The 14,180-nt window shown below is 41.4% G+C and overlaps 1 protein-coding gene across 1 annotated transcript; it reads right to left on the bottom strand.

Moving 5' to 3' along the window:
* Positions 1 to 973: 973 nt before the first annotated feature.
* On the bottom strand, positions 974 to 13,588 carry LOC139420679 (negative regulator of reactive oxygen species). Its single transcript, XM_071170898.1, has 3 exons — positions 13,479 to 13,588; positions 11,838 to 11,958; positions 974 to 4,584 (listed from the first exon to the last, which is right to left on the bottom strand). Exons 2-3 carry the CDS (start codon positions 11,943 to 11,945, stop codon positions 2,617 to 2,619), a joined length of 2,076 nt encoding a protein of 691 aa, XP_071026999.1. The 5' UTR covers positions 11,946 to 11,958; positions 13,479 to 13,588; the 3' UTR covers positions 974 to 2,616.
* Positions 13,589 to 14,180: the final 592 nt, after the last annotated feature.

Here is a 14,180-nt window from a genome sequence, read left to right as displayed (position 1 = left end):
TGAAAGTATAATGCTGACATGATCAGTCCAATCAAAGCTACGGTAGATATAATGTGATTTGACATCCTTTTATCTGTGGCCAATGACCTTGAGCCTTCTTGAATGGGCACTTCTGATGTAAATCTATGGCAGTACCCAAGGGGGCTCGAACTTTTCAGGTCTCCCTGTAGATTTTTCGGTGACATTGTGTACCGGTGAGTGACAGAACACTGAGCCAATCACGGCGCTACTAGAAAAGATTACTAATCCCCATGCTCTGTATTTTCCACTGGCTGCCCCTCCACCACAGAAAGCACTAAACTAGGCAGAAAATCCTGCATTTAGGAGCTGCCTTACTCAAGAAAGCAAAAAGGAGACCATGTTTGTATGCAGCTTTATATGTGACATGCAAACTGATATCTGACACGTATTAATGCCAAAATAACATGCAAAAAAGGCAACAACAAAAAAAAGATATATATATCTTTATTTTATTATAAAAAGCGACCTGGGAAGAAAACACTTTTAATTTGCTCAACTTACCCTTGGCTCAACTTACCCCATGGTCATTAGCTCAACTTAACCCATGGTCATTAGCTCAACTTAACCCAAGGCAAACATTTTGACTATATTATCCCACAGAGCTACAGGGATGCACTTTCATGTTAGGTTTGGACCTCATATGGAAGCTTATAGAGACCAAAACTGATGTATAGAACGATCTAGAACTATCTACTTTGGTTAAGATACAAGCATCATGAAACCTCTAACACAATACATCTTTTTGACTTGGTGAAAATCAGTTTTTTGGATCTAACTTGCTTACTACTTTTTCAATGTGTTTTCTTCCTTCACAGAGTCCATGAAATGATGACATCTTCCTAAATATTAGGCCAAATGATTCATTTTGTGTATGGTTTCCTAGAAACAACTGTGGCTCAACTTACCCCACTCTCTCCTAATATAAATGTTTTAGTTACTAACCTAAACTCAATTGGTTTGTAAGGAAACTTTTATTTCTGCCTTGGAATTGCATTGATATTGTTCCTCCTCAAAAAGCACCAGAAAGAGGATTTCAACACCCACCATCTCAGATTGTTCTGAAATCGATTCTGAAATCGTTTCTGTAGTTACAAACAGTTAACATAAGCATTCCGGAAACATTATTTTGTTGAAATATAATTTAATCTCTTTAAAATGAAGCTAATTGACTGCACCCAAATTGGACATTTAAAATGTATAGGATTCATATAATATTCAATAAATATACTGTAGTACCTTACATCTGATTTGAACCAAACTTTTTTCTAACAATGAGTAAGACATGAAGAATCCAAAGACATGGTCAAACGCCACCCACTGACCCCCCACACCCCACGCTAATCCCAACCCATCAATGGTTATATAGTATCAGTTCTCTATGTTTGACAGGTAGTATGGAGTTGCGGTTCTGAGTATTGTTTCTTCATCTTATGTAATGTATTCTCAGTGATTTTGGTGATATTTTTTTTTTACAGTGCCTTCAGAAAGTAGTCATATCCCTTGACTTATTCCACATTTTGTTGTGACTGAATTCAAAATGGATTAAATATTTAAAACAATTACCTATCTACACACAATACCCCACAATGACAAAGTGAAAACATGTTTTAGACATTTTTGCAAATGTATTGAAAATTAAATACAGAAATATCTCATTTACATAAGTATTCACACATTTGGAAATGTCAAAGGATGTGAATACTTTTTGAAGGCACTGTATGTCCCATCCTACATCCTGGTACCTATATTAACATTTTTACACTTCATCTCCAAATCATGCTAAAGTATTTAAAAATGTAAATGATGTGACTTATAGATGATTTGGATATGAAGTGCAAAAATGCTAATATAGGTACCTTTGACTTGCATTGGATATGGTAATATCAGGGGAAAGGTTTTATTAGTTTTGTAACCTAACAACAACCAAATTCAACCAAATTCACTGAGAATACATTACATAGGATGAAGAAACAATACTCAGAGCCGCAACTCCAAACTACCTGTCAAACATAGAGAACTGATATTATATACTCTTTGCTGGGTTGGGATTGGTGTGAGGATTTCTCATGTCTTACTCATTGTTAGAAAATAATTTGGTACTATAATTATTGAATATTATAATGAATCCTATAAATTAAAGTGGTCAATTTGGGTGCAATCAATTAGCTTAATTTCTCAGAGATCCAATTATTTTTCAACAAAATAATGTTTCCGGAATGCTTATCTTACTTAACCTTTATTTAACTAGGCAAGTCAGTTAAGAACAAATTCTTATTTTCAATGATGGCCTAGGAACAGTGGGTTAACTGCCTTCTTCAGGGGCAGAACAACAGATGTTTACCTTGTCAGCTCGGGGATTTGATCTTGCAACCTTTCGGTTACTAGTCCAACACTCAAACCACTAGGCTATCTGCCACCCCGTATCGGTTTCTAACTACAGAAACGATTTCAGAACAATCTGAGATGGTGGATGTCATGACTTGCTGAAATGACATGGAACGACCCATTTGCAAAACATCACACTTGGACAGAATGTACCACATTGTCTTAATCATTTGACCTTTCTTCCACAACACAGGGAAGGTGACTGAAATGTCAGTATGACGTGGGCCTCCGGCATTTATTTTTAATGGCCTTGGGAAGCAGTCTGGGCCTGAAGGTGAGCAGGAAGATGACAGAAATCCCAACCAGGCAGAGGACAGGTACGATAAACAACAGGATGTACCAGTATACAGACTCCTCCTCACTCCCACCACACATTAAAGGGTCTAAAAACACCACTTTGTGTGTATTTTTTGTCAGATCCTGACATGACATGTCTGAGAGGTCGATGATATTGACCGTTTTCGCCCTCTCAAACGTCCTGTACCAGTCCAACTGGCAGCAGTTGAAAGTGTTTCCATTAAGAAAAACAGTTTGTAGTTTCAAGGCTAATGTGTTAGCCTGATCTGAGGGGACAGTGTTAAGTTTGTTGTCCCTCAGGTCCAGCAGCCTCAGCTCAAGGCGTTGCAGTGAAGCAGGGAGCTGAGTTAGAGAGTTTCTGGAAATGTTCAAAGACTTTAAGTGGTGGAAAGGGGAGAAGTCAAAGTCTCTCAGGCCTGTGTTTCCCAAACCTAGATGGTGTAAAGTTCTGCTGAGGCCTACTATCGATCTGGGCCCAATGTTGAGTTCTGGGTTGTTAGACAGCTCCAGGTGTGTTAGAGGTGTCCCTGTGAACGCTGACGATGGCAGTCTCCCCAGGTTGCACCCTGATAGGTGGAGCTGTCTCAGAGAGATGATGTTTCTCCAAACAACACAGTCTGATTGGTTACCCCCACCTCTGTTCCCGCCCCCTTCCTCAAGGGGGCATATGCCAATTCTGTTAAAGCTGATATCCACAGAGCTGATGCTGGTGAGAGAGGAGAACAGTCTAGGAGGTAGACTCTGCAGGTCATTCTGGCTCAGGTTGAGATAGCTCAGTTTTCCTAACTCACTTAAACTACCTTGGTCAGCATGGAGCTCCGTCAATCTATTGTTGCTCACATCCAACTCGTACAACGTCCCTGGAAGTTTTTCCAGTGTTAGATTTAAAACCTCGAGACAGTTTGTCTGCATCCTGAGCCTGACCAGGCTAGGCATTTTGCTGATAAACCCTTGGGGGAAGTAGCCCACCTGATTTCCACTCAGATCCAGCAGGTCTAGAGAGGAGATGTCACCGTGAAGGCTCTCGTCCCACAGCTGGGCTGTGACATTGGTCACGTTGCCCCTCAGGTTGAAGAACTGGACACTGTTGGTCCAGTTTGGGTAGCCAGCGGTGTCTGCCAGGTGTTCGTAGAAGCTCACCCTGTTCTGGGACAGATGGAGGTTCCTCAGGCGGCTCTGGATGGGAAGGAAGGGGAAGAAAAGGAGGTTGTTGTTGGTGAGATCCAGGGTCTCCAGCTGGAAAGTTTCCTGGAGGTCCTGGTTGGCTATGAACCACTCAATGTTGTTGTGACTTGCGTTGAGCACCACGAGTTGGGTCATGTCGAAGTCCATCAGGCAGGCCAGGTGGTTGAAGGCCAGGTTTAGTCTCTGGAGCTTGTGCAGGTGGTCAAAGGCATCAACGATCTCAAACAGCATGTTCCTCTGTAGGTCCAGCTCTCTGAGCTGGTGGAGGTCGCTGAAGGAACTTTCGTCCAGCCTCAGCAGGAGGTTCCTGGAAAGGTTGAGATACTCCAGGGACGTCATATTCTGGAGGAGGACCAAAGCTATGTCGTTTGTAAGCTGGTTTTCTGACAGATCCAGAACTTTGAGTCTAGACAGGGTGAGCAGTGCCCTGCTAGTTTCCTGGTATCCAACGTGAAGTTGATTGGCAGCTAGATTGAGGCTCTCTAGATGAGGTGAGTTGTGAAAGAGTTTTGACCCCACTGTCTCCAAGCGGTTTTTTGCACAGCTTAGAGTGCGAAGGGAGATGTAGCGGGAGAGGGAGTCATCTTGTAGCATCTGAATGTGGTTATGGGTCAGGTGGAGTTCCTCTATGTTGTCCGGTAGGTCCCTCGGCACAGATGAGATCTCACTATCACTACAGAGAGCAATCTTTTGGGTCTGTAAGGAGAAAGGGAGAGAAATGCAGTGTATGCGAGATCAATACAATGTAAAATACTTGATTTTATATGTTAAAATACTTTAAAACAGCAAAGTATTATACCACAAATCAGACCAGAGAGTATACGAGGGTATAAAAAGTATTTCATGTATGCATGAACGGAAATCCTGAGAACCAGCAGTAGCAGCAGTTTCCATGATAGAATTACCTTTGCTTATATCTATTGTGGTAACTTATGCTCTCTCTTCCCTTCAGAAACCAGAGTGTCTTATGAAAATGTCATCAGAGGCATTTTTTCACAGCTTTCAGTGAGAACCACAAGCTCTGAAATTCATATTTCAAAGGAACTTTCTTTACTCGGTGTTGTATGTTTATTATTGTTATTGAGAGTTACAGTGGGGCCTGAAATTATTGACACCCTTGATCGAGAGGAACAAAAATGACTGTATAAAACAAATATTTCAAATACTGAGCTATGTTGTAGGCTCCAAAAAAAACGGAGCCTTTTTCTGAAATATTTTATGAGTTGGAGAACACATTGGGAGAGATCATCGACCAGGGGTATTCAACCGGGGGTCCGCAGCCCAAGAAACTGCAGGGGGTCCTCAAAAATAGTGCATAAAAAAGGAATATCGCTAGCAATCATTTTGAATTACATACCTACAGTAGAAAAGAGGAGGATATCTTATTTCTAATGATGTCAACTTATTTCTTAAAGTACCAATGCAGCCGCATTTATCTCAATATCAAATCATTTCTGGGTAACAATTAAGTACCTTACTGTGATTGTTTTAAATTAAAATGGTCAAAAAGAATCAAACATTTATTCTTAGCAAAGAGCAATTTCTCAAGCAAGAATTTTGCTAGGAATGTCTGGGAGTGGTTTGAGTGGGGAGAGGAAGACTGAAAATGTGCTATTATTGGCAGAGAGGCTTGGAACTCTTTCCTATTGGTCAATTTAATAATTCATTGCATGGTGATGTCACCATGGAACGCCAAAACTCCCTCCCACCAAAACAGGCAGAAATTTCAGGCGGTCTTTTCAAACAGCTCTTACAGTAAAAGGGTATTATCATCATTTTCACAATTTCACAGTATTTTTACAGATTCCCGTTGTGTATCAAGAATGGTTCACCACCCAAAGGATATCCAGCCAACTTGACAAAACTGTGGGAAGTCAACATGGGCCAGCATATCTATGGAACGCTTTCTATACCTTGTAGTTCATGCCCCGACAAATTGAGGCTGTCTGAGGGCAAAAGGGGGTGCAACTCAATATCAGAAAGGTGTTCCTAATGTTTTATACACTCAGTGTAAATAAAACACAGATAAATCTCATTTTTGACTGCACTGGACCTTTAACTCCTAATATTGAGCAAATTACACTAATTGGAGCCAATTACACTCACACGCCCATGAATAGTCTACCAATGTAGCAAGTGCCGCTGGATGCTGGTAAGTTTCCTTACCTTGGACATACATTTTTGCGAACACATGGCTAAACTTTGTTTAACCAGCTAAACAGCTGCAAAAGTGTTTGGAGTACCTTTCTATCTAATAGGCTATATTAAAGTTTACACTTTCTCTTCCAATTATAATGTGTGCGTGTGGGGGGGTCAAAATAATGAAAAACGATCTACCAAGTCTACTCATGTTACTTAAATTACTTGATAAGACATTTTTGCTAACGTATGATGGGGGGGTCCCTGGACTGCCGGTTTTCCTGGGTACATTCATATTTTACAGTGTACGTTTTCTTTTTTTTCTCTTGTGTACTCTCATTTTGACGCCAAACCCACCACTGGTGTGCTCTATTTTCATGTCATCTGACCAAAGCACCAATTCCAATCCAAGTGCCACCGCTGTTTAGCAAACTCATGCCGTTTACAGTTGTTGGATGACATGAAAATAGAGCTTTTTGGCTAGTTATGGGTTTTGGGTTGTGTGTCTGCATAAGCAGAAAATAACCCATAAAATATAGTGGTGGATTTTTTATGTTAGTGGGCTATTTTGCTTCCACTGGTCCTTGGGCCCTTGTTAAGGTCAACGACATCATGAACTATACCCAGCACCAGGATATTTTAGCCAAAAAGCTGGTTGCCTCTGCCAGGAGTGGCTCTTCCAAATAAAATAAAATCACATTTTAGCAGATGCTATTGCGGGTGTAGCAAAATGCTTGTGCTTCTAGTTGACAGTGCAGCAATATCTAACAAGTAATATCTAACAATTTCACAACAAATACCTAATACACATAAATCTAAGTAAAGGAATGGAATTAAGAATATATAAATATATGGACGAGCAATGTCAGATCGGCATAGACTAAGATGCAGTTCATAGTTTAGAATACAGTATATACATATGAGATGAGTAATGCAAGATACGTAAACAGTATTAAAGTGACATTATTAAAAGTGACTAGTGTTCAATTTATTAAAGTGGCCAATGATTTACAGTCTGTGTATGTAGGCAGCAGCCTCTCTTGCCAGTGATGGCTTTTTAACAGTCTGATGGCCTTGAGATAGAAGCTGTTTTTCAGTCTCTCAGTCCCAGCTTTGATGCACCTGTACTGACCTCGCCTTCTGGATGACAGCAGGGTGAACAGGCAGTGGCTCGGGTGGTTGTTGTCTTTGATTATCTTTTTGACCTTCCTGTGAAATTGGGTGCTATAGGTGTCCTGGAGGGCAGGTAGTCTGCCCCCGGTGATGCGTAGTGCAGACCGCACCACCCTCTGGAGAGCCCTGCGGTTGTGCAGTTGATGTACCAGGCGGTGATGCAGCCTGACAGGATGCTCTCAATAGTGCATCTGTAAAATTGAGGGTTTTAGGTGACAAGCCAAATTTCTTCAGCCCCCTGAGGTTGAAGAAGCGCTGTTGCACCTTCTTCACCACACTGTCTGTGTGGGTGGAACATTTCAGTTTGTCAGTGATACAGTTGAAGTCGGAAGTTTACATACAATTAAGTTGGAGTCATTAAAACTTGTTGTTTTTTCAACCACTACAAATTTCTTGTAAATAAACTATGGTTTTGGCAAGTCGATTAGGACGTCTACTTTGTGCATGACACAAGTCATTTTTCCAACAATTGCTTACAGACAGATTATTTCACTGTATCACAATTCCAATGGGTCAGAAGTTTACATACACTAAGTTGACTGTGCCTTTCAACAGCTTGGAAAGCTTGGAAAAAAACACCAGAAAAATATGTCATGGCTTTAGAAGCTTCTGAAAGGGTAATTGACATAATTTGAGTCAACTGGAGGTGTACCTGTGGATGTATTTCAAGGCCTACCTTCAAACTCAGTGCCTCTTTGCTTGACTTCATGGAAAAATCAGAAGGTTTTCACACACTGTTGCTGGTATTTTGGCCCATTTCTCCATGCAGATCTCCTCTAGAGCAGTGATGTTTTGGGGCTGTTGCTGGGCAACACGGACTTTCAACTCCCTCCACAGATTTTCAATGGGGTTGAAATCTGGAGACTGGCTAGGCCACTCCAAGACCTTGAAATGCTTCTTACGAAGCCACTCCTTCGTTGCCCGGGCGGTGTGTTTAGGATCATTGTCATGCTGAAAGACGTTTCATCTTCAATGCCCTTGCTGATGGAAGGAGGTTTTCACTCAAAATCTCACGATACATGGCCCCATTCATTATTTCCTTTACACGGATCAGTCGTCCTGGTCCCTTTGCAGAAAAACAGCCCCAAAGCATGATGTTTCCACCCCCATGCTTCACAGTAGGTATGGTGTTCTTTGGATGCAACTCGGCATTCTTTGTCCTCCAAACACAACGAGTTGAGTTTTTACCAAAATGTTATATTTTGGTTTCATCTGACATTCTCCCAATCTTCTTCTTCTAATCCAAATGCTCTCTAGCAAACTTCAGACGGGCCTGGACATGTACTGGCTTAAGCAGGGGGACACGTCTGGCACTGCAGGATTTGAGTCCCTGGCGGCGTAGTGTGTTACTGATGGTAGGCTTTGTTACTTTGGTTCCAGCTCTCTGCAGGTCATTCACTAGGTCCCCCCGTGTGGTTCTGGGATTTTTGCTCACCGTTCTTGTGATGGTTTTGACCCCACGGGGTGAGATCTTGCGTGGAGCCCCAGATCGAGGGAGATTATCAGTGGTCTTGTATGTCTTCCATTTCCTAATAATTGCTCCCACCGTTGATTTCTTCAAACCAAGCTGCTTACCTATTGCAGATTCAGTCTTCCCAGCCTGGTGCAGGTCTAAAATTTTGTTTCTGGTGTCCTTTGACAGCTCTTTGGTCTTGGCCATAGTGGAGTTTGGAGTGTGACTGTTTGAGGTTGTGGACCGGTGTCTTTTATACTGATAACAAGTTCAAACAGGTGCCATTAATACAGGTAACGAGTGGAGGACAGAGGAACCTCTTAAAGAAGAAAATACAGGTATGTGAGAGCCAGAAATCTTGCTTGTTTGCAGGTGACCAAATACTTATTTTCCACCATAATTTGCAAATAAATTCATTAAAAATCCTACAATGTGATTTTCTGGATTTTATTTTCTCATTTTGTCTGTCATAGTTGAAGTGTACCTATGATGAAAATTACAGGCCTCATCTTTTTAAGTGGGAGAACTTGCACAATTGGTGGCTGACTAAATACTTTTTTGCCCCACTGTATATCCACAGTAAAACGAGTCCTATATCGACATAACCTGAAAGGTCGCTCAGCAAGGAAGAAGCCACTGCTCCAAAACCGCCATAAAAGAGCCAGACTACGGTTTGCAACTGCACATGGGGACAAAGATCGTACTTTTTGGAGAAATATCCTCTGGTCTGATGAAACAAAAATAGAATTGCTTGGCCATAATGACCATCGTTATGTTTGGAGGAAAAAGGGAGGCTTGCAAGCCGAAGAACACCATCCCAACCGTGAAGCACGGTGATGGCAGCATCATGTTGTGGGGGTGCTTTGCTGCAGGAGGGACTGGTGCACTTCACAAATAGATGGCATCATGAGGCAGGAAAACTATGTGAATATATTGAAGCAACATCTCAAGACATCAGTCAGGAAGTTAAAGATTGGTCGCAAATGGGTCTTCCAAATGGACAATGACCCCAAGCATACTTCAAAAGTTGTGGCAAAATGGCTTAAGAACAACAAAGTCAAGATATTGGAGTGGCCATCACAAAGCCCTGACTTCAATCTCATAGAAAATTAGTGGGCAGAACTGAAAAAGTGCATGCGAGCAAGGAGGCCAACAAATCTGACTCAGTTACACCAGCTCTGCCAAGAGGAATGGCCCAAAATTCACCCAACTTATTGCAGGAAGCTTGGGGAAGGCTACCCAAAACGTTTGACCCAAGGTAAACAATTTCAAGGCCAAATACTAATTGAGTGTATGTAAACTTCTGACTCACTAGGAATGTCATGAAAGAAATAAAAGCTGAAATAAATCACTCTACTATTATTCTGACATTTCACATTCTTAAAATAAAGTGGTGATCCTAACTGACCAAAGACAGGGAAATTTTACTATGATTAAATGTCTGGATTTGTGAAAAAATGAGTTTAAATGTATTTGGCTAAGGTTTATGTAAACTTCCGACTTCAACTGTATGTACACTGAGGAACATAAAACTTTCCACCTTCTCCACTGCTGTCCCGTTGATGTGGACAGGGGAGTGCTCCCTCTGCTGTTTTTTGAAGTCCACGATCATCATCTTTGTTTTGTTGACGTTGGGTGACAGGTTATTTTCCTGACACCACACTCCCAGAGCCCTCAACTCCTCCCTGTAGTCTGTCTCGTCGTTGTTGGTAATCAAGCCTACTACTGTTGTGTTGTCTGCAAACTTGATGATTGATTTGGAGGCGTGCATGGCCACACAGTCATGGGTGAACAGGGAGTACAGGAGGGGGCTGAGCACGCACCCTTGTGGGGCACCTGTGTTGAGGATCAGCAAAGTGGAGGTGTTGTTTCCTACCTTCACAACCTGGGGGAGGCCTGTCAGGAAGTCCAGGACCCAATTGCACATGGCGGGGTTCAGAACCAGGGCCTTGAGCTTAATGATGGGCTTGGAGGGTACTATGGTGTTGAATGCTGAGTTGGAGTTAATGAACAGAATTCTTACATAGGTATTCCTCTTGTCCAGATGGGATAGGGCAGTGTGCAGTGTGATGGCGATTGCATTGTCTGTGGACCTATTGGGGCGGTAAGTAAATTGAAGTGGGTCTATGGTGACAGGTCAGGTGGAGGTGATATGATCCTTGACTGGTCTCTCAAAGCACTTCATGATGACAGAAGTGAGTGCTACAGGGCGATAGTCATTTAGTTCAGTTACCTTTGCATTCTTGGGTACAGGAACAATGGTGGCCATCTTGAAGCAAGACAATAACCCCAAGCACACATCAAAATGCATTTATTTTTATTTTATTGGCCACAAAAAAAAATAACACATTTGCAAAGGCCATCTGTCTCCAGATATGAAACCTGTTTAAAACCTGTGGTTTGAATTGAAGAGGGCAGTCCATAAGGGCAGATCAAATTATATCAAGGATCTAGAAAGATTCTGTATGGAGGAATGGTCTAAAATCCATCCCAATGTGTTCTTCAACTCATCTCTTTTTCTGAGCAATTGTATTAGTATAAAACATTATCATCTTCATCAAGGATGTCAATCATTTCAGACCCTCACCGTATACAATATAGAAACCACTTAGAAAAGCTGTTATTCAATGTGCTACATGCCTATGAGTTTTATTATTGACCTGTGAAATATTCTCCATGTGTCTAAACATATCATTTTTATCAGTAAAATGGGGTATTTTGATTTGTCTAGTTGATGACAATAGTTATTGTATTTTCTCACAAGATTCAGATTAGTATAGGCTCCTATCTTGTTGTAGATACACATGAAATATGAATGTTTGTCAACGGTTGGCATTGTACTTTATTTATTGATTGCATATTTGGATTTCTGTGACTTTCAAAGTTAGTCACAAATTAATTTGATTAAGTGTGCCACTCAATGTTATTTGTATTATTATTATTATTAATAGTATTATTATTTATATTATTCATAAGAGAATACATGGGACATAAAAGGTTCCTACAGGATCCTTAAAAACCTAAAAGGTTCCTCAGGGAAAAGGTTCCAGGAGGCACCTTTAGGGGTTCCACTGAAGTTGCAATTAGAGGAAGCCCTGGAGGTGCCTATAGGAACATTATTTTTAGAGTGTATATTTTCTCCCTCTACGCTCTAAAAAGCTTGTTCAAGAAATGTAGCTCTTACCAGTCTGCAGAGGCTGTGGTGAGGGTGGCTGAGGGCAGGTATTAGCAGGCTCCACAGGGTCCAGATGGTGAGACAGACCAGGGTAGGGAGTAGGCCTTGGATGGGCATCTTAACATCCTCACTGTGGAGGAGAGAAGGGGAGCAGGAGACGACTGAGACTCAGAAAATGAGAGGTAATCTATGTCAGGTTTTCCCAAACTCAGTGGTGTGACAAACAAAAAATGTCCAGTCAGCGGGAAGTCCTGTGGGCGAAAACAGCTCGTTGATGAGAGGTTGAAGGAGAATGGCAAGAATAGTGCAAGTTACCAGACGGGCCACAAACAGGCAAATAACGGCACAGTACAACAGTGGTGTGCAGAACAACATCTTGGAATGCACAACTCGTCGGTCCTTGTCACAGATGGACTATTGCAGCAGACGACCACACCGGGTTCCACTGCTATCAGCTGAAAACAAGAAGAAGCAGTTCCATTGGGCACGTGATTGCCAACACTGGACAATTGAGGAGTGGAAAAACATTGCCTGGTTTGACGAATCCCGGTTCCTGTTGCGTCATGCTGATGGCAGTCAGGATTTGGCATAAGCAGCATGAGTCCATGGCCCCAACCTGCCTTGTGTCAACTGTACAGGCTAGTGGTGGTGGTGTAATGGTGTGGGGAATGTTTTCCTGGCCCACATTAGTTCCCTTGATACCGATTAAGCAATGTTTTCATGCTACCGAGAATTCAGGCTGTTCTGGGGGCAAGGGGGGGTCCGACCTGGTACTAGATGGCTGTACCTAATAAAACTGGCCACTGAGTGTATGCCAGACAATAACACCAACGCAGTCTCTCAACCATAAAAACAGAATAACAGCTGTATATCTCCGTTATCTTTTAACCTTGATAAAGCGTTCAATGAATTATTTTCATACTGCAAACATTACATCTGATCAATACTGTACTGTAATACTGTATATATCCAGAGTTCAAAAGGTATTTGCACTCAAACCATGAAAATGAATAACCCAAGGAGGCTGAGACGCAAAAATAACATACTTAATTTAATACATGCTTGTCTGAAACGTAAGTTATTTTATGTTTAATTTTTAACACATTTCACTGTCACCCTTTGTATTCTTTTGAGCATTGATTAAATTAAGTAGGCCTATATAATTTTTGCATCTCAGCCTCAGGGTTAGTCCTTATCATGGTTTGAGTGCGACTACCTTTTGAACTCTCCACTACTGTAGTAATCAAATACATTAATAAGGAATCATTTATAAATCTACTTAGAAATCCAAAATATTGAATTGACATATTGCATACCTGAACAGATAATGCACAGTATAATGCTTTACAAGACGTTAACTAATAGTAAAATAAACGAATCGTTTTATCAATTTATAAGCAGATTGAGGAATACAACGAATTAGCATAGACTGTATAACGATAAGGATATTAAGCTACAAAGTAACATTCCTTGACCTAAGAGCATGAATGACAATACATTCAAAGTCACACTTTCTGTTCTGATATTACAAGCACGTACTGAGAAGTGTGCCATTTGCGCTGATGTTATTCATTCATTACTTTGTCAGACGCTGTTGTGTAGATAGGTTACGCACAGGTAGAGCCAAGGCGCCATGCATCTACTACTTACGCTGGTGGTTAGGTGTGTGTTATTCAAGCCACTGACGGTTGAGCTCCTGACCATATTCTCTGGTTTGTTCGACGCAGCGTCGGTCGGTTCTCATCTATGTGGAGCGGTGTGTTCTCTACATAGCCGAGCGGTGCTTTTAGTATTTGCGGAAGCAGGCAAGCAACGGAAACCAAAGTCACATGGACAAGCAAGATCATATATATAGGTTCGCAGGCCTAGGTCAGAGACATGCATGTCCTGTACATATTGCATTGGAACTAGAAGATTCCCTGTATTTTTTTGTGATGCATTTCATGCATGCCCATAGTACATCAGTGTCAACTTATGTTATTTGCAGATAATAGACTTACATCAAATGCAACTTTCTAACCTATCTGTTTCTATTTGGGAATTCTGTTTTTTTTTAAATACTGTTGCAATGTAAAGCACTTCATCCTCTCACAAAAAAACCTGGTATAATTGGAAACCTGCCATCCACACCATGATTTGTGTGTGCATGTGTTTGTGTAGGCTTATCTTGTCTACTACAAAAACCTACCGACAAACCCCATTCTCACCTCTCACTCTCCAACTCCTGTTTCTGAACATCAGATACTACAGAGAGGAAACCACTAAACATTCACACCCTTCCTGCCTAGCTGACACTTTTGCAACAGCCAAGGGAACGATTTGATTCTTCGTTTTTGTTCAGCTACTTTGACA

This window comes from Oncorhynchus clarkii, chromosome 11, assembly GCF_045791955.1.
Source record: "Oncorhynchus clarkii lewisi isolate Uvic-CL-2024 chromosome 11, UVic_Ocla_1.0, whole genome shotgun sequence".
NCBI lineage: Eukaryota > Metazoa > Chordata > Actinopteri > Salmoniformes > Salmonidae > Oncorhynchus > Oncorhynchus clarkii.
This window is presented reverse-complemented; position numbering and strand designations above follow the sequence as displayed.